Source organism: Manis pentadactyla, chromosome 4, assembly GCF_030020395.1.
Source record: "Manis pentadactyla isolate mManPen7 chromosome 4, mManPen7.hap1, whole genome shotgun sequence".
Taxonomy (NCBI): domain Eukaryota; kingdom Metazoa; phylum Chordata; class Mammalia; order Pholidota; family Manidae; genus Manis; species Manis pentadactyla.
Window position 1 is genome coordinate 63,726,869 of NC_080022.1, and position 22,217 is coordinate 63,749,085.

The window sequence follows — 22,217 nt, forward strand, 5'->3', positions numbered from 1 at the left end:
TCAATTCAGACTGCCTGCATTTCATGTGCTCCATTAGACAGCATAGGTTTAGAGGCAGAGATCAATTTGTTGTTTAATATATATTTTTTGTAATTATTTTTCTTCGGAGGGGGGTTATTTTTATTTTTTGAAGAGGAAAACCATAGCAAATATCAAAAGTATGAGTATTCAGTTGTAACTCTGGGGTGGGGGAGGAGGGGGAAGTTCCCAGCCCTGGGCAAATTACATTCAAAACCAAATCAGTCAAAGGGAGAAATAAAGTGAGAGAAACCTATTTATTGCTTACAAGCAGTCGTTCCCTTCTGCTCACCTGTGTCTCTCACGACCCAGCTGTAAAAAGGGACCCCACCCAAAGTCTCAGGTCCAGATATACCCTCGCTCCCTATGGGTATGGAGATGGACTACTTCTTTCCACCCGTTGGAAATACGTATTGATATGGAGATTAATTAAGGCCAGGTGTGAGATTCTGGAAATACTCCAATTTTACCCACATCAGTTAAAGCAAACCTTCCTTAAATCCTGTCTCCAACCACCCATTTCTCCTATATGCAACTTTTAGTAATTCTGTACATTTGCAAATATACCAATTTTTTTTCTTTGTTTCCTATACAAATAGTAGCATACTATACATAGTATTGGCACTTTGTTTTTGTTTTCACTTAAGATATTTTGGAGAACTTTCCATAGCAATACATGCAGATCTTTCATTTTTTTAAATGGGTGCTATGGGTAAAATTGCAAGCAGAAGTGGATGGCTGCTTGTAGGCAATAAATGGGTTTCTCCTGCTTTATTTCTCCCTTTGATTTTGACTTAAAGGTAATTAGCCCTGGGCTGGGAAATTCCTATGCCCCTGGAGTTATACCTGGCAGTAGTCAGCAGGACCTCTGAACCCAAAATCTGTCCTCATGGGTGTGACACTTGGGCAGGCTGTCACTAGGGATGGTGGGGAGATACCTGGAAACCTCCCTGTGGATGGTGGGGAGGACCTGGTACCAGCAGCAGTGGAGGATTCAGCTTCACCCAGGAGCCCCCATCTGTGGGGCTTCCAACTGGGGAACCCCTAGTGGGGAACTAGGTCTAGAGTAAAGCACCTCCTAGATGGGTGGGCTGTTCCCCAGAAATGGGGAAGGATGGAGACACTGGAAGCCGGGAATTAGTCCTCCATGACATAGAAGGCTGCCTAGAGGCCCTGAGTGGCCTTGTAGCAGCTTGGATTGTGGGATGTTTATTTCTCAAGATAGTAGAAAGGGTTATCAAGGAGAGAGAGACATACTTCAGTGTCACCTGGAGGAGCTGGGTGATGGCCTATGGGATGCCCTTAAGAAAGAGAGAGTTTTTGAGAAGACAGGTCATGCTTCTGGAAGATAGATTAGCAGCAAGGGAGGATGTAGCTGGAGAACTGGCATTGCAGGAGGTCAGGGGAGGGGGAGGAAAGAGTGGTTCCTTCAGCCCAGGAAATGGTAGAGGAGATATCAGGGGAGGATGACAGGGTGGAGCAGAGGGCTGAACTGCTGCAGAGGCCACCACCCAAGGCACTAGCCCCTCCCATATTAAAGGCCCACCCCATTGTAATTAAGAAAGTAAAAACACAACAACCGCTGGGCTCTTCAGGGGGAGGAGCAGCCCCCTCCCAAGGTTGTGGAGCACTTCACAACCTCTATACCCAGGATGAGCTGGTGGACATGGGCATACAGTTTCAGTAGAAGCCGTCAGAACCTCTGCCTATGTGGCCTTTGCATCTCTGGGATATGGAGGTGGAAAACATTGTTATATCAGGTTCTGAAACAAGTAGACTGGCTCCTGTGTCGACTCACCCTTCTCTCTGGCAGAGGTTGCAAAATGCCCAACACACCTCAGGGAACCGGGTGCTTCTCGATTGGCTGACAGCTGCCATCAGGGCAGTTTGGCCTAATCAGGCCAAGTTATCCACTAGCTGGAAAATGTATGCAGAGCTCCAGCAGGTGGTACGAGAGCTGGGCATGAAAGTTATCATCTATAATATGAACCCTCAGGGATCTGATGAGGAGTTGTTCACCATAGGAATAAATCTGGTGCTCCATACAGCTTCCTCATCTCTCTTTGGGTCCCTAGTAACTATTACTGCCCCCCACATAGGGCAACCCATAAGTGAGGCTGCTCGTACTTTAGCAGATCTGGGGGAGGTTGAAGCAATAAGAGCACGAAAGTAAGTATGGTCTATGACTGAAAGGAGAGGTGCAAAGGGCTCCGTGAATGTCTCAAGGACACAGATGTGGGTTGATTTAATAAAGGAAGGGGTAGTAAAAGAAGAACTTGTTGGGCAGCCCAATAGGATCTTCTTAGAACTGCAGCACTAAGTAAAGCCAGAGCAGCAGTTCCAGCCGCTGAGGTCCAGGACACAGAAGCCGGAGGCAAAGCACCATGTCTGGTCTTGTCCCTGCAAGACTTCTTGGGGGATGGTTCTCAGGCTCCCCTGGGCCGTCACCCCTATAGGAGGTCAATTGGGTATTGCAGTTTGACTGAGGTGGGGGGTCAAGTGCCCCACCTTTGGAGATGTGGTAGGGACCAGAGGCCACATGTAGAATTAGCAATTCATTGGTCCCCATGAATGTACAATGTGTCCTGGTGCTGGTGGAGGCAGGAGCTGAATGTTCTTTGATTTATGGCAACACTGAGCATTTTCCTGGGACCCTTGCTGTGATGGCTATGAGGGTAAGGCAATTAGAGTGAAGAAAGCCCAAATCTCATTGGGGATAGGGCGTTTACCCCCAAAGGAGTATACTGTGTTATTTATCCCATCCATGAATATATTTTGGTGGTTGATATTCTGCAGCATGGTTACAGACCACTGCAGGTGAGTTCTGACTAGGGGTATGTGTGGTAAAGGCAGTTCTGAGGGGACATGCTAAGCACCCACCTGTAGCGCTATGTGTACCTTAGTGGGTGACAAATACTAAACAGCAAAAATAGCCTGGGGTTACAAGGAAATTGGAGAAACTCTACAAGAGTTGGAGAAGGTGGGCATCATAAAGCCCACTCATAGTTGTTTTAATTCCCCAGTGTGGAGAATGATTATCCCACAGGTGGAACAAATTCTGAAGCCGTTATACATATGGCTGGTATGAAAGGGAATCAGGTGGGCCTGGGACGAAACATGTGCAGTTGCTTTTACTGCTGCTAAGTGAGCAGTCAAGGCTGTACAGGCCTTGAGTGTAATGGACTCATCAAGGCCCTGTGAGCTAGATGTTCATGCAGTCAAAGACAGTTATGGATGGGGTCTTTGGCAGCAGCTTGAACGGACATGCCAACCTATTGGATTCTGGTCACAACTATGGAAGGGAGCAGATGTTCAGTACACTTTGATAGAGAAGCAACTGGCTGCTGTGTTCCATGCCTTGCTGGCTACAGAGACCATCACTGGAACAGCTTTAACCAAGGTAATAACCACTTATCCCATTGAGGGGTGGGAGCAAGACTAGAACCAAAGGCCATGGAGTGGCATGGCATAGACGCCCACAGTGGCCAAATGGGGTGCATATTCACAGCAGCGTAGCACCCTGCCTACCAGCCCCTTAAGTGGAGAACTCCAACACTTATTGGGCCAGTGACATTTACTAGTAGAAAGCGGAAAGAACTTGCTTTTGAGCCATTGGTAGCTGAGAGGCCTTATTAGGAGGGAAAAGCCCCTATACCTGAAGATGCTTGGTATACATACAGCTCCAGTAGTGAGCAGCTCCCAAAGTGGGATGGAGGATGGAGAGGGGAAGAGCAGGCAAAGGGCTGAGTTGCAGGCAGTATGGCTCATGATCACCCAGGAGCCCTCCCCTATAGTTATCTGCACTGACAGCTGGATTGTCTATTGGGGCTTGACCTGTGGCTACTGACATGGTACCATGCCAATTGACGGTTAGTCACTGGCCCCGCTTGGGGCAAAAGTTGTGCGAAGACCTATGGGCTTCTGGTCAGACTAAGACAGTTACCATATATCATGTAACTCGCCATTTTCCTTTGGCATCCCCAGGGAATGATGAAGTGGATACACTGGCCCAGGTGCACTGGCTAGAAGGAAAGCCTGCCTCTGACGGAGTCCAATGATTTCATCAGCATTTTTTGCACACAGGGCAAAAGACAATGTGGACTGTTGCCCATCGGTGGGACTTGCCGTTGATGTTTCAGGAAGTCAGCAGAGCCCGGAAGGAGTGCCTTCTGCTGCTATGAACATTCTTGCACATAAGTCACTTCATACCCAAGGGAGTATATTTGTAGGACAAATACTGAGAAATTTAATTGTAAATGTAATTATAAGAATTGCTAGAACATATTTCCACTTTGCTCACCATTGTATTACCAAAACCTAGAATGGTATTTAGCACATTCTAGACATCCGATGCCTTGAGTGTAATGGACTCATCAAGGCCCTGTGAGCTAGATGTTCATGTAACCATATTTGTTGAATGGATTTATGAAGTAGGAATTGAGGCTTATTTTTCATTCTATCAGCAGTTTTTCACTCAATCTGAATGTTACTTTTTGTATCTGAAACTTGTATTTATTCTTATTTTAAGCATTGCTTTTCACAGAAGATCTGACCTCTCTCTGTGCTTTGGTTTCCCTCACTCCTCCACACACCTCCTGCATCTGATTTACAGGCAAAAGAATGCTGGAGAAATTACAGTACTATTTAACAATGCAGACTTTTTAAGGTAAAAAGTATTAAAGTGCAAGCTGCAGTCATCACTTAATGATAAAAGCCTCCAACTCACCAGAAATGTATGACCAAGGTTATATGCATTTAATAAAGTAGCCTCAAACTATAAAGGGTAACATCAACAGAAGTACAGAGAGAGATAACAAAATCTATCATCATAGATGAGTCAACACTCTGAATTATTGATAGCCCACATATGCCACTGCCAAGAACACCTCCAAATCGTTGCTGAATGCAATGCATTTTCAGGTATGACGTGCCAATGTTTTCTAACAAGTGCTCAAAAATACTTAGGTATAAAAGACCTAAGGAAGCACAAATGAAAATAGCTGTAATAACAACCCTAGCAAATCTGAATTCTGTGGAAAGCTCGAAAAACGCACTCAAGTGTTTCTTTTCCTGAAGTAATTTCCAAATATTTCAGCAGTTAGCCCTTCTGAAGTGGAGGGAGTATGTGAGGAAGGTATATCCGGATCTGCCCATGCAAACAGGCGAATGTGAACATTTCATCAACACCTACTCAAAAAACATTTACCGAATACTTACTAGGTGCAAGAACTCTGCTAATTACCAGCCACTCCAGCTCTTCAGAAATCAAAGCGCCTGAAGAATAAATTATTTCTTCAAAGCACTTCAGATATTCAAATGTTAGTTAAAACTGTTTTAGACAAATCGAGGTATACAGGAGGAGACAGCGGCACCACAAACTTTGGGCTCAGGCAGCGAGGACAACTATGGTGGGGTTCTAGGGAAGACCTGGCAGTACTCCTCCCTACAGGCAGGAGTGTGGTCAGCTATGTAGAGCATGGAGGGGACCTGTGGGGCGCTTCTGCGCAGGCGCTTGCTGCCTAAATCTACCCAGGAAGGAGCTAAGTTCCCTTTCCTCTCTCAGACATGGTACGTGATGGAGGTTTTGCGGTGATGTCCGGGTGGGTCCGGAGGAGGCCGAGTGCGAAAATATTGAGCAGCTCAGTCACCAGAGGGTTGTTTACCAAGTATTGGAGAATGGCTGAGCTAAGACACCGTTCTTGGAAGGTTTCCTGAGGGCTCAGAGAGGGTTATGTATTACTCAGCGTTTTCTGAAGATCTCGCGGCTAGTTTGCTGCTTTTAATTTTACCCTGGTTTCCTCCTTACCGGCGGGCCAGATTTCTTAATCCTTCTGAAGAGTCGACCCAATCGGTTGTGGTGGCTTCCTTACGTATATGTATGTGTGTATTTTATTTAATGACTCAAAATCTTTAGGCTCATTAGTATGGTCTCGTTGAAGATTTAGTAAATTTTAAATTTGGTCTGAAGGACATTCAATAAATTGTTTTAGGTAATCATAATTATCCGCTTCTGATTAATACTGTGCAGTCTCACCAAGATCTAAATGAGAAATGCGGGGAACTAGAACCCCATCCTTATACCTGGGGGCTTGTTGAAATTGAAGAGACTAAAGCTGGAGAATTAGACGCAAAAAGGATTGTTTTTTGATAAATTGAATAACTTCTGGGGTGTGTAGAAGGTGTTTTGAAACCCGAGTTTCTAGGATTAATAAAATTAGAGAATTTAACTGCAAATTATGGACTAGCTAGATTTTTATTTTAATGTTTACTTTTAAGTAAAAGATAACAGATGAAGGTAATAATTTTTGGGTCAATGATGAGCTGGCATGTATTCTGAATCTAAAGTTGATTACTAACTACTTTAGCTCTAGAATTACTCTGAGACCTGAAAAATACCTGAATCTTTGTTAGTCAGATACTTGGGCAGTTTTTACGTGGAAAATTTTTGTATGGCAGTTTGGAATCAAAGGCTCAGATGTATACTGAGTGTATGCTCTGGGGTCAGACATTAAAAGAAAGGTTTATGAAATCACTTTTTTTTTTTTTGAAAGGGCACACCGCAGAAGGATGTTACTATCAAGTCAGATGCACCTGACACCCTACTATTAGAGAAGCATGCAGATTATATTGCTTCCTATGGCTCAAAAAAAGATGATTATGTATGTATCATTTTATTTTGAAAACTTTTTTAAAAGAAGCCAGACCAGTCTGCATAGGCACTATGGTCAGAATTTATGGCCTATGTTTTGTAAAAATGGTAACAAACTCCAGTGTACCAAGAACTGAAGATAGTATTTTTGAAATGCAGTGACTGTACCTTTGGATATCTGAGGTTGAGTGTCCATCAGAATTAACCATGGTTTTTAGAGGCCTTGGCAAAGTATATTCCCTTCCTGTCCTGATTTGTAAGAGGTTTGAGGTCCAGAATAGTTTCTGCTTTTGTAGTGGAGGTAATATTTTAAAGGTCAATGATGTGTTGGCATGTATTATCTGAATTCATGGCTGATGTGTGATAACACTTCTGCTCTAGAATTACTCTGAGACCTTGAAGAAGTTTTACCTTAACTTAGAAGCTTTGAAGAATAGTTTTCCTCTTTGGGACAATCCTAGAAAAAAAAATGAACAACTCAACAAAGTAAATATTTTTCGTTCTGCTATCTAAACAGCTGAATTATTTACCATCTTGGAAAATATTGTACTTGCTGATACTTAAATCCTGAATTTAGATTCTCAACAATCTACTGAGATCAACTGGTTCAAAAGTTTAAAATGTAATGCACAGGTGACTAGCAAAAATTTGTTTATGCACTCTTTCCTGTATCAGTTTACATCTCTGATTAGCCAATGTTAGCTGTTTTATCTTTCCTTTTGCATGCCTTGGCTATTTTGTTTTTCAGATTGCATCATTTACGAATAGATAATAAATAGGTTTTGTACATAGTTCGCATATTAAAAGGATGGATGTCTAATAAATACTGTGTAGATACTCTGAAAGAATGTTCTTACTGCCCCTGAACTTGAAAAGTGTAGGTATTTTCTGACTTAGGGTTGGTTCTTGGGAGAGATTAAAGACCTATTTGTATTGTCAGTCACAGCAAAGTTAATCGTGTTCTCTCTTCTCAGATGGTCTCCCCCCAAATTTGAGAGCCACAAGTTTAAACTCAATACTGACGATGGGATCAGTGAAGTAAAAAATACCAATGTGGCTAGTTAGCTGTATGTATTCAATGTCTTTTACCCTACATTAGTTCAAGCTGGCACATTAAAGTAATTGTGTATTTTAGGAATACTGTATGTCTGAGTATTTGAGAATGAGTGGCATCTATTGGGGTCTGACCGTAATGGATCTCATGGGACAACTACATCGCATGAATAGAGAAGAAATTCTGACATTTATAAAGTCTTGTCAACATGAGTGTGGTGGAGTAAGTGCTAGTATTGGACATGATCCTCATCTTTTGTACACTCTTAGTGCTGTCCAGGTAAATACTAATTGAATTTAGCAGTCTTAGTAGTGTATTCTCTGACCTAAGAGTGGGAAATTAGGTATTAGGAAGTTGACAAAATGAGTGTAAATGTCAAAAAGTTGCTGTAAGCTTTTCAAATGAAGTCTGTTTTACAAGGTCAGTGATGTGATGGCATGTATTAGCTGAATCAAAGTTGATGTAAAATTCTAAAATTACACTGAGACCTTGGTAAAATGTTTATTTTCAGTATATATAAATTCTTGAAAACCACTGAGTGGGATTAATTGTTTGGGTGAAGATCCACAAATATGGGTTTAAAGCTTCTGTGTAAGTATAAGTGTCTTGGAATGCTAAATTAATTGTAGAAAATAAATGCTTAATGGTTAAAGGGTTGGGTCTGTGGATAATGTCTATAATTGCATAGTAAAAGATAGTCTGCGTGTTTGAGAAAGTTCACACAGATAGACAAAAGGACATGCTTGGCAACTATAACAGTTGAAGAAGAGCATCATTAGAACAGATTGAGCCATGTTGAAGAAAGTTATTAACATGTTTTTTGTTGTTGCAGATTCTTACTTTGTATGATAGTATTGATGCTATTGATGTAAATAAAGTTGTGGAATATGTTCAGAGTCTACAGAAAGAAGATGGTTCTTTTGCTGGAGATATTTGGGGTAATGTCAGTTTAATCCATGTTACCCAAAATAGCAATATTAAAAATGTCCTGTTTTGGTGGTTTTTTTTAATAGTAACAGGCTTTGTTGCAAATTTGAAGTACAGCAAATGGGAGGCTTTGCTAATAATTTTTATGATAAAGAGATTTTAAGTTTTTATCTTTTCAGGTCCCACTAAGCAGCTGGTCTAACAAGTTAATGGTCTGCTGGAAGTTCCAGCATGCACTGTGCTGGTTATATCAGCATACAGGAGCACTGGAACAGAGGGGGCCAATCTAAAAGATAAGGTAGGTGAATTTTTTTTTACCCAGTATTTGGTGGCTTTGTAAAGTTTTTTTAAAAAACTACTTAGTTGCAAGGTAAAAATACTCAAAAAACTTTACAAACTTACTGAATATTTGAGTGGAGGGAGGGAGTAGTATTTTACTTGATAAATCTCTGCTTTAGGGCTGAGTACAGTTCAGGCCGGAGAGACCAGCTGCTTCATGGGATGTGAAAATCTACATTTATGTAATAGGGTGAGTTTATATTGTCATTAGTAGAAATTGACTAGTCCTTTTGGTTCTGTTGGTTACCTTCCCTTTCTGGGCACTTGGTAAGCAATGTCAGATAATTTTTGACAAAGCATTTTCCTCTGTCCAAAGTTCTAGTTTCCTTAGAACTTTCCTTATAAGTAAAGTGATTGCACTTCCGATTTAGCTTTCCTCCTGGCAACTTAAAATGTTAAACATGAACTAATGACTACTGGAAATTTAACTGGTTATTGTGCAGAGTTTGTTTTTTGTTAACTTGGCGCTGTTTGTTATGATGAGAAGCCTCTGATAACACTTAACGTTTTGGTTTTATCCCTTTTTCTTTTAGGAGAAATTGATACAAGATTCTCCTTTTGTGCAGTGGCAACTTTGGCTCTGTTGGTAAGTTTTGAGTATTTTATTGGAATGATGAAGTGTCCATGATTATCCTGGAATATAATAGGTGTATTTTTTTCTGTTTATAGGGGAAACTTGATGCTATTAATGTGGAAAAGGCAATCGAATTTGTTTTATCATGTATGAATTTTGATGGTGGATTTGGCTGTAGGCCAGGTTCTGAATCTCATGCTGGGCAGGTAATATTACTGCAGATTAAAATGTGCCAGTGTGAAAGGGATATCGTGTAATTGGGAAAATGTGTCAGTGGCAATTTCAGTGCCTGTTAAATATGAAGTCAATTTGACCGAATGTAATGTGAGATGTTAACATAAGAATTCTTTAATTGCTGATTGGGAAAGGCATTTTTACAGTGGTGTGCTTTATATACAGTCCCCTGTTGGTGGAACCTTCTGGCCCAGACGAAAATAAGTAGGTTTGTAATCACCAAAAATACTTTGATTTCCCTTTGGTATTTAAGTAGATGAAAATTTAAGTTTTCTCACCTGTCCTAAACACCTGTTAATGCTAGAGACCATATGGTATTTGTAAACAATTGGCATATAAAACTTGATTTTAGCCATGAAGAAATTTTGACAGCAGTATTTCATTGCGTTATTGGATGCTAGTAGTAATATGCTTGGATTTGTTCAAGTAGTTGTGATATTTACGTTTGCAACTCTTAATACAATTATCTGAAAACACATTTTTAGACATATAATGGGGTTTTAATTTGAGTAGGTTTTATCACTATGTTACTTTTGAAAAATTATACACATGTACTTTATGTCTGTAATTTTAGATCTATTGTTGCACAGGATTCCTGGCTATTACTAGTCAGTTGCATCAAATTAATTCTGATTTACTCGGTTGGTGGCTCTGTGAAAGACAGTTACCATCAGGTGGACTCAATGGAAGACCAGAGAAGGTATTGTTTCATAAGATAAACTGATGTAGTAGCTTTATAACCTTGAGTGAATACTTGTCTTAGATTTTTTGGTATTGCTCCAATAAATTGATAATGAGCTTTTTCTTCTCCCTGTTGTAGTTCTTATGTGTGCTTTCTAAAAAGTTTCCTGCACAAGAATAAAACAGCTAGGGTTGAAATGCTTATTAACCCTGGCATCCATTTAAAAATCACTCCTGAAGAAAAGCTATGCGTGGTACTTTATGATGCTCTTTTTACCACAAGTCTGTGTTTGGTTTTTCCCTATCCTGAAATAGACTCTTGAGTTTCTGAAGGAGAATGCTATAATGGCATATATATTGTATTCAGACATAGCATGAATTCTTAAAGGATCTTTTTCCTTCCCTACTTCTGAAAGTCCTGTTTATTTTTGGCACTGAAATGAAGCTATTTTTTCAGACTTTTTAGTTGAGGACTTATACCAGGGCATCAGTCATATATTGAAAGCTTTGCATCTGGGAATCAAGGACTGCTGCTGTTAAGCAAGCCCATGCATATTGTATTGAAATCTCCATATCCACTTATGAGTGTGCAAGGGCAATGGATTTGCTAAATCAGATTTTTTTTAAGTCTAAAATCTTTTATTCAAAAAAAAATTTTTTTTAAGTTAAAGAAACAATTATTGACATTTTGATTTGGAGGAAGGCAATTAAATTTCCTATATTTAAAAAAACTTTTTTGGTTGTAGTCTAGGTTTAACTCAACAGCTGTATCTTGCTTGGTCCCTGATCTAAAACAGGATAGGTCATTGAGCTTTCATCTGGGTCATCATATTTTTGTTTAACTTTGCTTGATATTTCTGAGTAAGTGTGGTAGGGGCAGGTAGGGAAATACCCACAACTGGTTTCTAGTTAAGGGTCAGTGAAAAAAATCTGGGCAACTTCCACAATTTAAAAAATGGGTGGGGGTCGGGATTGCCAGGAAGCTACACTTAGGATCCAGGACAGCTTTTAATATGCCTGTGAGTCACCCAAGGTGACTATTGAAGATTCCTGTTTGTTCTAAGGTGCAATCTTCTGCATATCTTAAACTCAAGTGACCATTGTTTTCAGGAGCTAGGCTTTAGATAATCTTTAAGCAGGCATGTACCTAACAGCACTTGTTAAAAATGCTCTACTTAGGGAAATGGAACAAAGATCAGCATGGATTTCATGAACCTTACCACCATCATATTAGATAAGGGGCTGAGTTAGGCATTCATTTCAGATAGAAATAAAAGAGGGATGGTTGTCATTGGGTACTGACACACTAAGACATTTAGCATGGGTTTCTGTAGATAGGAGTGTTTGGTCTTTTTTCCAGTGATTATCTTTAATTCTAAGCAATTGTATTTCTGGGTTTCAGCATTTCAAGCACTGCATGTCAGTGTATCCTTTGTTCACCCCCACTCCCCCAACCTTGTTTGGACAAGAGAATGAAATTGTGGCAACTTTTTGTGGCTTGCTTCTAGTTACCAGATGTATGCTATTCGTGGTGGGTGTTGGCTTCCTTAAAGATAATTGGAAGGCTTCATTGGATTGATAGAGAAAAACTGCGTAGTTTCATATTAGCATGTCAAGATGAAGAAACAGGAGGATTTGCAGACAGGCCAGGAGATATGGCAAGTATATTTCTGACATGTTAATTAGTCGTATTTTTAGTGTTGCTTACTTTTACTTTTATGTTTCTAAGCATTTCCAATCTTTGAAATATATGTATGGTATTCCAAGTGTTGCTTTGAAAGCCAGATTTTTTTGGGGGGGGGTAATTTTTATTTGAGAATATGCAAAGGATAGAAAGCAAGTTTATAAGAAATTTCTCATCATTTGTTGACAAAAAATTATTGTATGGTAAAGGTCTGGTGTTGGAAACCACAATTTAAAATGATTTTTATATTAGTAAATGTAAAACCACACATGCAAGTAAAGGAAATACAGTTGGGATCCAGTGTAACTACTGTTCAGTAGCAGGCTTTTTAGAAGTTTTCACTAAGTAATATTCTGTAAATTCTTATTTTTTTATTAGGTAGATCCTTTTCATACTTTATTTGGAATTGCTGGATTATCACTTTTGGGAGAAGAACAGATCAAACCTGTTAGTCCTGTTTTTTGCATGCCTGAAGAAGTACTTCAGAGAGTGAATGTTCAGCCTGAACTAGTGAGCTAGAGTCACTGATAGAAAAGTTGCTCTACTATAGTTTCAAAATCTCAACATTTCTGTATTTGAAGTGCTTATCAGACTTAAAAGTGATTACTCATATTTTATATATGAATTGTGTTGTTAATAAATTATGTAATTATACATATTATAAAATAAAGACCTTTATTGTATCTTAAGCTCTAGATTTTCTTCTGGAATGCTGTTATTCTGAGTACAATATTTTGTTTATGCGTCAGTATATTTCCTGTTTGTGTAACAGCAGATTGAGTTTTGAGAAATAATTAGCTGAAAAATGTCTGGTGTACTTAATTTTCCCATGTTCTCCCTTCATATGCTATATAATGACAGTTGATATAAGTCAGTGTCAATGACAGTGTCAATAGATAAAAATTGATAAACCCATATAAATTAAAATATGCACAAAAATTAATGGCTGTTGTGATTTGGGAAAATTTATAGGTTTATTAGTCACAAAGTAATTTAGGTAAATGACATTTATCTTAGAATAAGATTGATTGCAGTCTCGACTACACTATTCTTTCTTAACATTTTGTCAGAATGCTGGCAAATCCACCAAATGGTTGGCTTTTTTTTTCTCCCTTCACCAATAAGGATAGAGAAGCTATTTGCCACAGTATTTTTTGAACTTGTGTTTTCGGAAAGACTAAAATGAACTCAACTGTTCTCTTAATGGTTTTGCATTCTTGGTGAAAATAAAGTATCTTAGTGAATGTTTTTCTTGAGTGGAAGTTGAAATTTTCTCAAGTATATTCGCAATACCTTGTGTAACAGTCATTTTGAGAATAATTTTACACAGCAGTGATGATTTGCTTAACACATTGACCAATGTCAACATCTTGAAGTATTTAAAATAGGGGCTTATGTGAGATTCTTGAAATGTTTAGCATTTTGGTAATTAACTATTTGTGAACATTCAATTTGTCTGCACTATCTCATAGGCACTGGGTATTCAGTGGTGAACAGTTTCTGTATTTTAAAAAGCAGCTAGTGTATGTGGGGGTAAGTGGGAAATAATAAAAATCACCAAGTGCCTTGTGATAAGGGAAATAGGGTGCTATGATAAAAATAGGACTAACAGATGAGTTGTCAATGAGCCCTGAGTACTGTTCAGCTAATGCCTACACATTGGAGAGGGCTCTACCTCAGATTGAGCTCAAAACCAAACCCTGACGGAAGTGATGAAATTGGTTAACAGCCGGCAGTAGTTCTTACGTGAAGATGACGGGCAGCTGGGGTTCAGTGCGCCTGCGTGGTGGTGCGCGCATGCGTACCGTCCTCCCGCCTTTTCCTGTGTCGCTTGTAATTTGCCTCCCTGAAGCGGCGCTCAGAAATCATACTTGCTCCTGGGGAGTTTAATGAGGATGCTGAGGCCTGAGGTCCCATCAACCTCGCCCTCAGCCCCTGCGGCTTCCAGCTCATCACTAGATATGCGGTCACAGGCTCCCCGCTATAATTTCGGACTCCAGCAGACGCCTCAGAGCCGCACCTCCGCCCAGGCCTCGTCATCCACCCCTCCAGGCACGTCTGGAGCCGCAGGCGACCAGAGCAGCAGTGGCACTTTTCCTCAGAGCACACTAAGCGCCCCGCCTGCTCAAGGCAAGGAGTGGCTGGGTGGATTTCCTTGTTGGCTAGAGGGCTGCCGCCCCTGGAGGTTCAGGGAGCAGTTGTTGGTGATTACCACAGACAAGTTTCATTGGTGGTTTGGTTGGAGGATGGGAACAGAGTGCTCTGGGAATACGATAGGTCTGAGGATTAAAAGGCTGGCTCTTCCGACTGGTTTTATTACAGGATTGGTGGTGGGTCACTCAGTACTGGGGAAGGTTGGAAAAGATATCCAGTAGAATGGCCCCCCCTTCCAAAAGCATGTAACATGACAATTCGTGCCGAAGTTTGGTGATAGGAATGGTGAACCCTTTGGCTTCTGAACTAGGATGGAATGAAATTAGATTAAATTTTCCATTTTATCTAATTCAGGTGAATAATATGATTAGTATTAAAAATGTGTGGCTTCAGTGCGAGTTCAACTCGTTTATGGTCACTCTACATTCACTGCAAAACCATTTTTTTCCAACACCATTGCAACTCACTGGTGAGGAAGAAATGCCACATACAATGGTCACTTTTCAGTTAATCTCATCTGACTATTCCACTGTATTTAATGTTCTTGACCAGCGTTCTCTTCAGTTCTCTTCATTTGGTTTCCTCGGTTTCACTCTCCATCTTTTTCTCCTATTTGACCACTGCTTTGCGTACCTTTGTTAGTTCCCAAATTATTGGTTTGTTCTTAGAGCTTTTCTCCAGGCCTCTTCTACCTGGATGTGATTGTCACCACAGCTCAGACGTCATCAATACTCCAGATGACTATTTCAGAATGTCTTCTGAAGTTTGTAGTGAGGGACCAATGGACACCTCAGACTCTCGGTATGATTAATTAAATTCATCTCCACCGCTTGTGAACCAGTTTCTCTTAACCGCTATCATTGGTTTGGCTAAATCTTAAACCTAGAAGACTTCAGCAACATCTCTCACTCCCAATATCCATTAGCAAGTCCTATCTATCTTTTAAATAATTCTGTTCTTTTCTATCTCTGTGCCATTACAAGTTCTCATTATTTTATGTCTAAATTATCAAACTCTGGCTTTTGTGAATTATTTATTAAACTCTGGTAAATGATTGTACCATTTCCTGATAAAGGAAATTTTGTAGGAGAAGCAGTGTTTAGAAGGAAAATGAGTTCTGTTAGGGATATGTTGAGTGTGAAGAACCCCTGGGGTGTCCATATATTCACATTAAGGCAACTGAATGTATGAATCTAGGTCGAAGAAGAGAAAATTAGGAAAACTGCAGATTTGAAAGTCACCATTGTATTTAAGGCCAGAAAGGAGAAGTTAAGAACATACAGCAAAATAGAGGTAAAGAATTGGAGAACTAACAAATTTCAAGAAGGGCTCAGAGTCTAAAAGTAACCGAGAACAGTAAACAACCCTTTTGGTCTCCAGTTTTTGGTAACCACTCCCTTGTCTCCTTTAAGCCTGTGGATGCTAATGTAGCATTTTGCCTGGTTCTGCTTATTTCTTTATTTCTGATGATATCCTTACATCTTGTCCACACCTTTGCAGATATTCTCTTTCAAACTCTCCTCAAATTATCCTAGTTCAAATGTGTTACCCTATTTCTGCCGGCACCCTTACAAAGGAGTTTGATTTTATCCTTTGGTGAGCATGGGGAGATACTGAGGAATTGTAAGAAAGGGAGACATAGTGAAATTTCTTTTTTAGGAAGATCACTGGGGATGATGTGAAGAATGGATTAGAGAGGCATAATACTGGAGGCAAGGAGAACAATCAGGAGACTTGCCAAAGTCCTGAAGAATATATGAGCTTAAAATGGGCTCGCAGTAGTGGAGATGGAGAGAAGTTTTAGTGATATTAAAGAAAAGGAAAAGATTTTCAAGACTTATTCACTGATGGGCTGTTAGAATTGATAAAAGATGACTTAAGAATGACTCCTAAGTTTATGAATTGGGTGACAGGTTACAGGATAGTACATTTGACCACACTGGTAATAAAGACCATACATTTTGAGGGAAAGATTACAAGTTTGTTTTGTACATTTAAATGTTCTGGGAAGATATGTAAAAGTTTACATCCAAAAGGTGTTTACATCCTAATTAGATAGAAGGACCTAAAGCCACATTGTTTGAAGAACTTTCTGTGATGATATAAATATTTCATATTTATGCTATTTAATATGGTAGCCACTAGCCTAATGTGGTTTTTGAGCATTTGAGATGTAGATAGTGTGACTAAGGAACTTAATTTTTAAATTGAATTATTTTTTATTTAATTTAAAAAGCCATGTATATATAGTAAGTGGCTACTATATGAATAACACATGTAAAGATCTGAGAATGTTTTTTGCATCTTAAAAGGGTTTAAAAAGTAAAAATTAATTTGTGGTATGTGAAAATTATAATAAGTTCAGATTTCAATATCTAGAAACAAAGTTTTATTGAAGCACAGCCATGCTCTTTCACTTCTGTTGTCTATGGCTGCTTTCCTATGATAGTGTCAGAGTTGAGTAATTATGACAGACTGTGTGGACCACAAAGTCTGAAATATTTACCATCTGTTGCTTTATTAAAAATCTGCCAACCCATGGTTTACAGTGTAAGAGAATTTAGGGTTGTATATGAAAGTTTGGGAATTATAGGTAACTAGAAGTAGATATTAATAGAAGCCAAGATAATAGATGATATGCGCAGAGAAAATCTATGTTGATTTGTGAGAGAAGGTAAAAATGTATGGAACACTGGGAATCTAACAAGTAAGAGGTAGACAGGAAAAATGGTCTGACAAAGATAACTTTTAAGGATAATCAAAATAGCTGTAATGGAAATCAAGGGGAATAGGAAAAAAGAGCCCTAATATATATTTTTAAGAACTTCAATGAGCCAAGACACTATACTAGGCTGTTTACATTCTTTCAAATTTTATGGCAGCCTTGTAAAATAGGTAATGTATTAGTAGGGAAATACCTAAATAAGGAACTGAGTCCAAGTGAGTCTAAAACTATGTTATTTGCGTGGGAGAGAATTTCAATGAAGTTAAGTCAACATGGTATATTTGAAGATTACAAGGTAATACATGATTTTAACGAGAGTAGTCAGTGAACTGTGGAGGCACAAGACATTTTAGCAAGCACTTTTCCTTATATTTTAGTACAAGGTTATTTATAAATGCCATTAAATTTGTTACAATTTGTTATATTTTAAAAAGTGATCACCAAATGAAGTTTTATAGAAAGTGAACATGTTATAAATTACAGTGATTAACATACTGCATAATTCTGAATCTTTAAGAACTGATATTTAATTTTTTGAATTTAGGTTCATACTTTGGAAACAAAAGATCTTATGCAGAAAAAACGTTTGCGTCAAATTTTACTTCGGGTACAAGTTCATCTGCACGAGATAGTAATTATCCTCAAATGCTAAAAACTCCACGGTCTGCTGGAAATCCCCAGAGATCAGGTTATAAAAATTGGATACCGCAAATGGGATATTCAGGTAAAATCAGTGGAATATTGATCTGGATGATCTCTGCAGACTTTTAAAGTTTTGTGAATTATAAATTGGGGTGGTATAATTCATTTGACATTTTAGCTGATATGGATGACTAAAAGAAAACAATTCACTCATAATTTGGGGCTAGGTTAACAGCATTGCTACATAGTTTCTGATATTGTGTGTAAATAAATACAGGTCTACATTATTTTAATCATTCTGACAAAGTACAAGAAAGAGAAAGCTCTCCCTTTTATATGATGTTTATTTAAATATAGAAGTTGATTCTGGTAATAGTATTGCATTTTTTTTTTAATACTTAAATTTTAGTTTTCATCTAAATCTACTAGGTTTCCTTGAGGGCAAAATAGGTAAAGTAGGTCATCATAAGACAAGTTAGGGTTAGACCCTTAAACACCTAGAAGGGACTAATGGTTACCAAAGGGGAGAGGTGGAGGAGGGTGGTGGAGGAGGGAGAAGGGTATTAAGGGGCACAATAATTCACAATCACAATATAGGTTGGTCACGGGGACAGCAGCACAGCATGGGTAATACAGTTAATGTCTCTATAACATCTTAGTGCATTGATGGATAGTGACCACACTAGAGGGAGTGAGGACTTGATAATATGGTTGAATGTTAACCACTGTGTTGTGTATTTGAAGCCATCATAAGAGTATATCAATGATACTTGAATTTTTAAAAAAATCAATTTAAACAAAAAAATTTAAAAACCCTTAAAAATATAGGTCTTCATGTGTAAGCATCTCTAAGATACATACAGCTTGGTTATAGGATTTGTGAATGTACATTTACACGATAATGACAAATTGTTTTTCTAAGTGGTTCTACCAATGTATAATTTTATTAGCAGTGTATGAGAGTTCTTGTTAATCTCTATCTTCTCTAATATTTGATAATGTCAGACTTCTTAATATTTGCCAGTCTAGCAGTTGTAAAATACCACCTAATTATAGTCCAAATTTGCATTTTCTTGGTTATTAATGATTGATCATCTTTTGTATACTTTTTGGCTATGTAGCTTTATTTGTGAAATAACTGTTTATGTTTTTTGCCCATTTTTCTTTAGTTTTATTTTTATCGATTTGTAGAAATTACATATTCTGAATATGAAATCTTTTGATGACTATATGTATTGAATATATCTTTTCTAGGCTTGTAGCTTATCTTCCTCCTTTTTTATGATGTCTTTTGAGGAACAGAAATTCTTAATTTTACAAGTTTTCTTAAGTGAATATTCTATATCTGCTTGAAAAGAATGTGTCTTTTACAAATGTGTTGCATATACATCTAATAGGTCATTTCTTTAATTGTGTTAGTTCCATATCACTACTGACTTTTTGGTAGAGGTATGTTAAAATTCTCTCATGATTGTGGACTTGTCTGTTCCTCTTATAGTTCTGTTAAATTTCTGTTTTGCATATTTTGAAGCTATTTTAGTAGGAGCATACAAATCTAGCACTGTTGTATCTTAGTATGAAATTACTCTTCATCTCTAGACATGCTTTTTGCCTTAAGTTCATTTTATCTGCTATTAGTACAGCAATTCCTCTTCTTTTGGTTTGTGTTTATATGGTATATATTTTTCTATTTTTTTTGACTTCCGAACTGTTAAGCAAATGGCCTCAAGAAAAAATTGGCTGCTTTTGCTGGGTTTATCTCTTTGGATTATTTTGGGTTTTTTGGATCTTGGCCCCAAAATTCCTCAGTATCTTTCTGCTTTTTAATGCCCTCCCCCCCCCCTTTTTTTTTTTGCTGAAATTGGAAGTATCAGTATGCATGATAAGCTTTTTATCAGCTTTATTCAGATGTCGTTGACATACAATAAAATTGAGCATATTTAAGTGAAATTCAGTATATTCTGACACATATATGCATGTATTCCTGAAACTCTTTAAAGCTTTTAGGTTTTTTTTATGCTTGTATGTATATATTTTTGTTAAGTTTGTGTGTATTTTATGTTCTTTGTATGTATGTTTGTATAGTTATATTTTGTCTAGGAGTTTGTTTTCACCAAGAGAATTGATTCATATGACCTTGTTCAACATACCAGAAGCAGAAGTTAGAGTTCTTTACTTTAATAGAGTCAATTTTATCAGTATTTTCTTCTATGATTACCACTTTTTATGTATTAGTTAGGAATCTCATACCTGTTCCAGGTCAAATACAGGTTTTTCTGCATTTCTTCTGAGAGTTTTAAGATTTTGCTTTTCACATTTAAGTTTTAATATGCCTGGAATTGATGTTTGTTCATAATATGAGGTAAGAAGGTGACTTTGTCTTTTTCCCATAGAGACAATTCCTATTTCTTGAGTTTCCTCCTCCAATGACTTGCAATGTCACCTTTGTCATATATCATAGACCAACATATATATGGTTCTGTTTCTACCTCTCTTAACTTCCATGAGTCATTATGTCTATCTCTGTGTCATTTTCATACTGTCTTTAGCTTTATAATATGTTTTGATACCTAGTAGGGCAGCTCTTACATCTTTATCATGCTCTGGTCACCTTATTTTATATCAGGAGAGCCTTGGCTCCTACTGGCCCTTTGCTCTTCCACATAAATTTTAAGCCAAAATTTATCAGTTTCCAGAAGAAGCACTTTGAAATATTGATTGAAATTGCACTTGTACTAAATCAATAGATTCTTTTAGGGAGACTTGAAATATTAAGTCTTTTATCTGTGAGCATGGGATTCCTGTCTACTTACTTAGATTTAATGTTTTTCCATAAAGTTTATAATTTATATAATGCTTTTCCATAAGGTTTTATATATGTTTGTTAGATTTATAGCTATTGTATCTGATAATTTTTGTGGCAATTCAATTGTAGTCTTTTAAAAATTTTATTTTCTAAATATTTATGGATGATATATAGACATAAAATTGATTTCTGTCTATTTTTTTGTATAGTCAGCCATTGTATTAGTTTGCTGGGTCTACCATAACAAAAATACCATAAACTTAGTGGCTTAAACAACAGAAATTATTTTCTATCATTTCTGGATGCTAGAAGGCCAATATCATGATATCAGCAGGTTGCATGCATTCTGAGGCCTCTCTGCTTGACTTGGAAATGGCCAACTTCATCTGTTTTTCTTTCACATGGTGCTTCTGTGCATATATGTGTCCAAATCTTTTCTTATAAGGATACCAGTCATATTAGATTAGGGCCCACCCTATTGACCATTTAACCTTAATTATTTCTTTAAAGGCCTTGTCTCCAAATATAGTCACATTTGGAATAGTCGTGTTCCACTGAATATTCTGTTACCTAAAGGTTTAGAATTTTTAGGGGGATACAACTTCAACCTACAATAGTCCTTTGCTATATTGTTATTTCTAATAATTTTTGGCTCCCCATTGCTGTTAAGATCAAATTTAAATATCTGGACATAGATATATCATGCAGTCCCTGATAAACTCAGGCATTCTAGTATTGTCTCACACTATTTTCTCACCTGTACTCTGTGTTTTAACCATTCTGATATTTTTTCCTATACCTTGAACATGGTGCTTTTTTTACCTTCAGGTGCTTCTCTTTTACCTTCAGGCTTCGGTATATGCTATTTCCTTTACTTAGAAAACTCTTTTTTCTCATCATCATATAGTTAACTCTTATTTATTCCTCAAATCTAAGCTTAGATACTACTACTTTCAGAAAGCCTTCTGTGATCCTGTAAATCTAGTTTAAGTCTCCCTGCTATGTGCTCTCTTTTCACATTGCATTTTACTAATAATATTGCTATTTTCATTCTTCCTTTACTCTGCTGGACTATATATAGGTAGATAGTATAGCAGTCTGGATCTAGTCTGAAGAAAGAACCATAGTGATTTAAATTGGGGAAATTTATTGTAAGGGATTATTAAACTATGATAAAGAGTAGGTGTGGGATATAGGAAATCTCTATTAAGCACCCTGGGACTGAAGGGAGTCCCAAGAAATCATACTTGGAAGTGAGCCCCCTCTACCGTCCATCTCCAAGGCTGGGGTACAGATCTCATTGGAGAAGGTGAAGTTAAATTTACTGAATGGCAGAGGCTGTAGATTTTCCAGGCCAAAGCTGGTCCATTGTACAGGGCAAACAGGAAGCAGGTTGGGTGGGTGAACTATAGCTGGTTGCTGTCACATGGTTGTACAATGGGAGAGGGCTCTGGTGTGGGCAGAAGGTATAGAACATACAGTTTCTCTGTTGGGAATGTGGTGACATCAAGAAGACTGTGGGAGACAAACTTTAGGAGAGGGTGAAATTGCAGAGGGTGTAGGCTGGAGTGCAGGATATCTGTACTGAGAGGTCTCTGGGAAGGCCCTGTGAGAGGGTATGTTATTACTGCCATGCTGGGGCTGTGAGATTGCCAGGGACAATACTTCCCGGTGTGTGGCTGGGGCACATTTACCACTAGACGTCCTCATCCCTATACTGCTGACTCACA

At 38.2% G+C, this 22,217-nt stretch overlaps 2 protein-coding genes and 3 non-coding genes across 8 annotated transcripts in view; all 5 read left to right on the forward strand.

Annotated features, from left to right (window-relative positions):
* The first annotated feature begins 5,564 nt into the window (after positions 1 to 5,564).
* Positions 5,565 to 13,408, forward strand: RABGGTB (Rab geranylgeranyltransferase subunit beta). 4 transcript variants are annotated; one of them, XM_057500334.1, is made up of 9 exons: positions 5,565 to 5,586; positions 6,570 to 6,677; positions 7,803 to 8,000; positions 8,554 to 8,659; positions 9,521 to 9,573; positions 9,657 to 9,767; positions 10,370 to 10,495; positions 11,985 to 12,138; positions 12,543 to 13,408. In XM_057500334.1, the coding sequence occupies exons 1-9, from the start codon at positions 5,584 to 5,586 to the stop codon at positions 12,677 to 12,679; spliced, it is 996 nt and encodes a 331-aa protein (XP_057356317.1). In that variant the 5' UTR covers positions 5,565 to 5,583; the 3' UTR covers positions 12,680 to 13,408. The 4 variants fall into 4 exon arrangements, with proteins under 4 accessions (XP_057356317.1, XP_057356316.1, XP_057356319.1 ...); XM_057500333.1 differs by lacking the exon at positions 5,565 to 5,586 and adding an exon at positions 5,878 to 5,898; XM_057500336.1 differs by lacking the exons at positions 5,565 to 5,586; positions 7,803 to 8,000 and adding an exon at positions 5,878 to 5,898.
* Positions 6,327 to 6,406, forward strand: LOC118914974 (small nucleolar RNA SNORD45). The gene has a single exon (XR_005025821.1). It is a non-coding gene; the product is annotated as a small nucleolar RNA SNORD45 (small nucleolar RNA).
* Positions 6,982 to 7,065, forward strand: LOC118914973 (small nucleolar RNA SNORD45). The gene has a single exon (XR_005025820.1). It is a non-coding gene; the product is annotated as a small nucleolar RNA SNORD45 (small nucleolar RNA).
* Positions 8,141 to 8,212, forward strand: LOC118914975 (small nucleolar RNA SNORD45). Its single transcript, XR_005025822.1, has one exon. It is a non-coding gene; the product is annotated as a small nucleolar RNA SNORD45 (small nucleolar RNA).
* Positions 13,409 to 13,744: 336 nt separating the features above from the next.
* Positions 13,745 to 22,217, forward strand: part of MSH4 (mutS homolog 4) — an 84,424-nt gene continuing 75,951 nt past the window's right edge. Inside the window, exons 1-2 of the mRNA XM_036890319.2 lie at positions 13,745 to 14,290; positions 17,584 to 17,763. Coding sequence (XP_036746214.2) covers positions 14,050 to 14,290; positions 17,584 to 17,763 — 421 coding nt within the window. The 5' untranslated portion in view covers positions 13,745 to 14,049. The remainder of the gene's footprint in view (positions 14,291 to 17,583; positions 17,764 to 22,217) is intronic.

What these genes read in the sequence shown, in the direction of transcription:
- RABGGTB (XM_057500333.1), top strand. An exon ending in TCAATGGAAGACCAGAGAAG is followed by an intron (nt 10,496 to 11,984) that starts GTATTGTTTCAT and finishes GCTTGCTTCTAG; the next exon opens with TTACCAGATGTATGCTATTC. An exon ending in CAGGCCAGGAGATATGGCAA is followed by an intron (nt 12,139 to 12,542) that starts GTATATTTCTGA and finishes TTTATTAGGTAG; the next exon opens with ATCCTTTTCATACTTTATTT.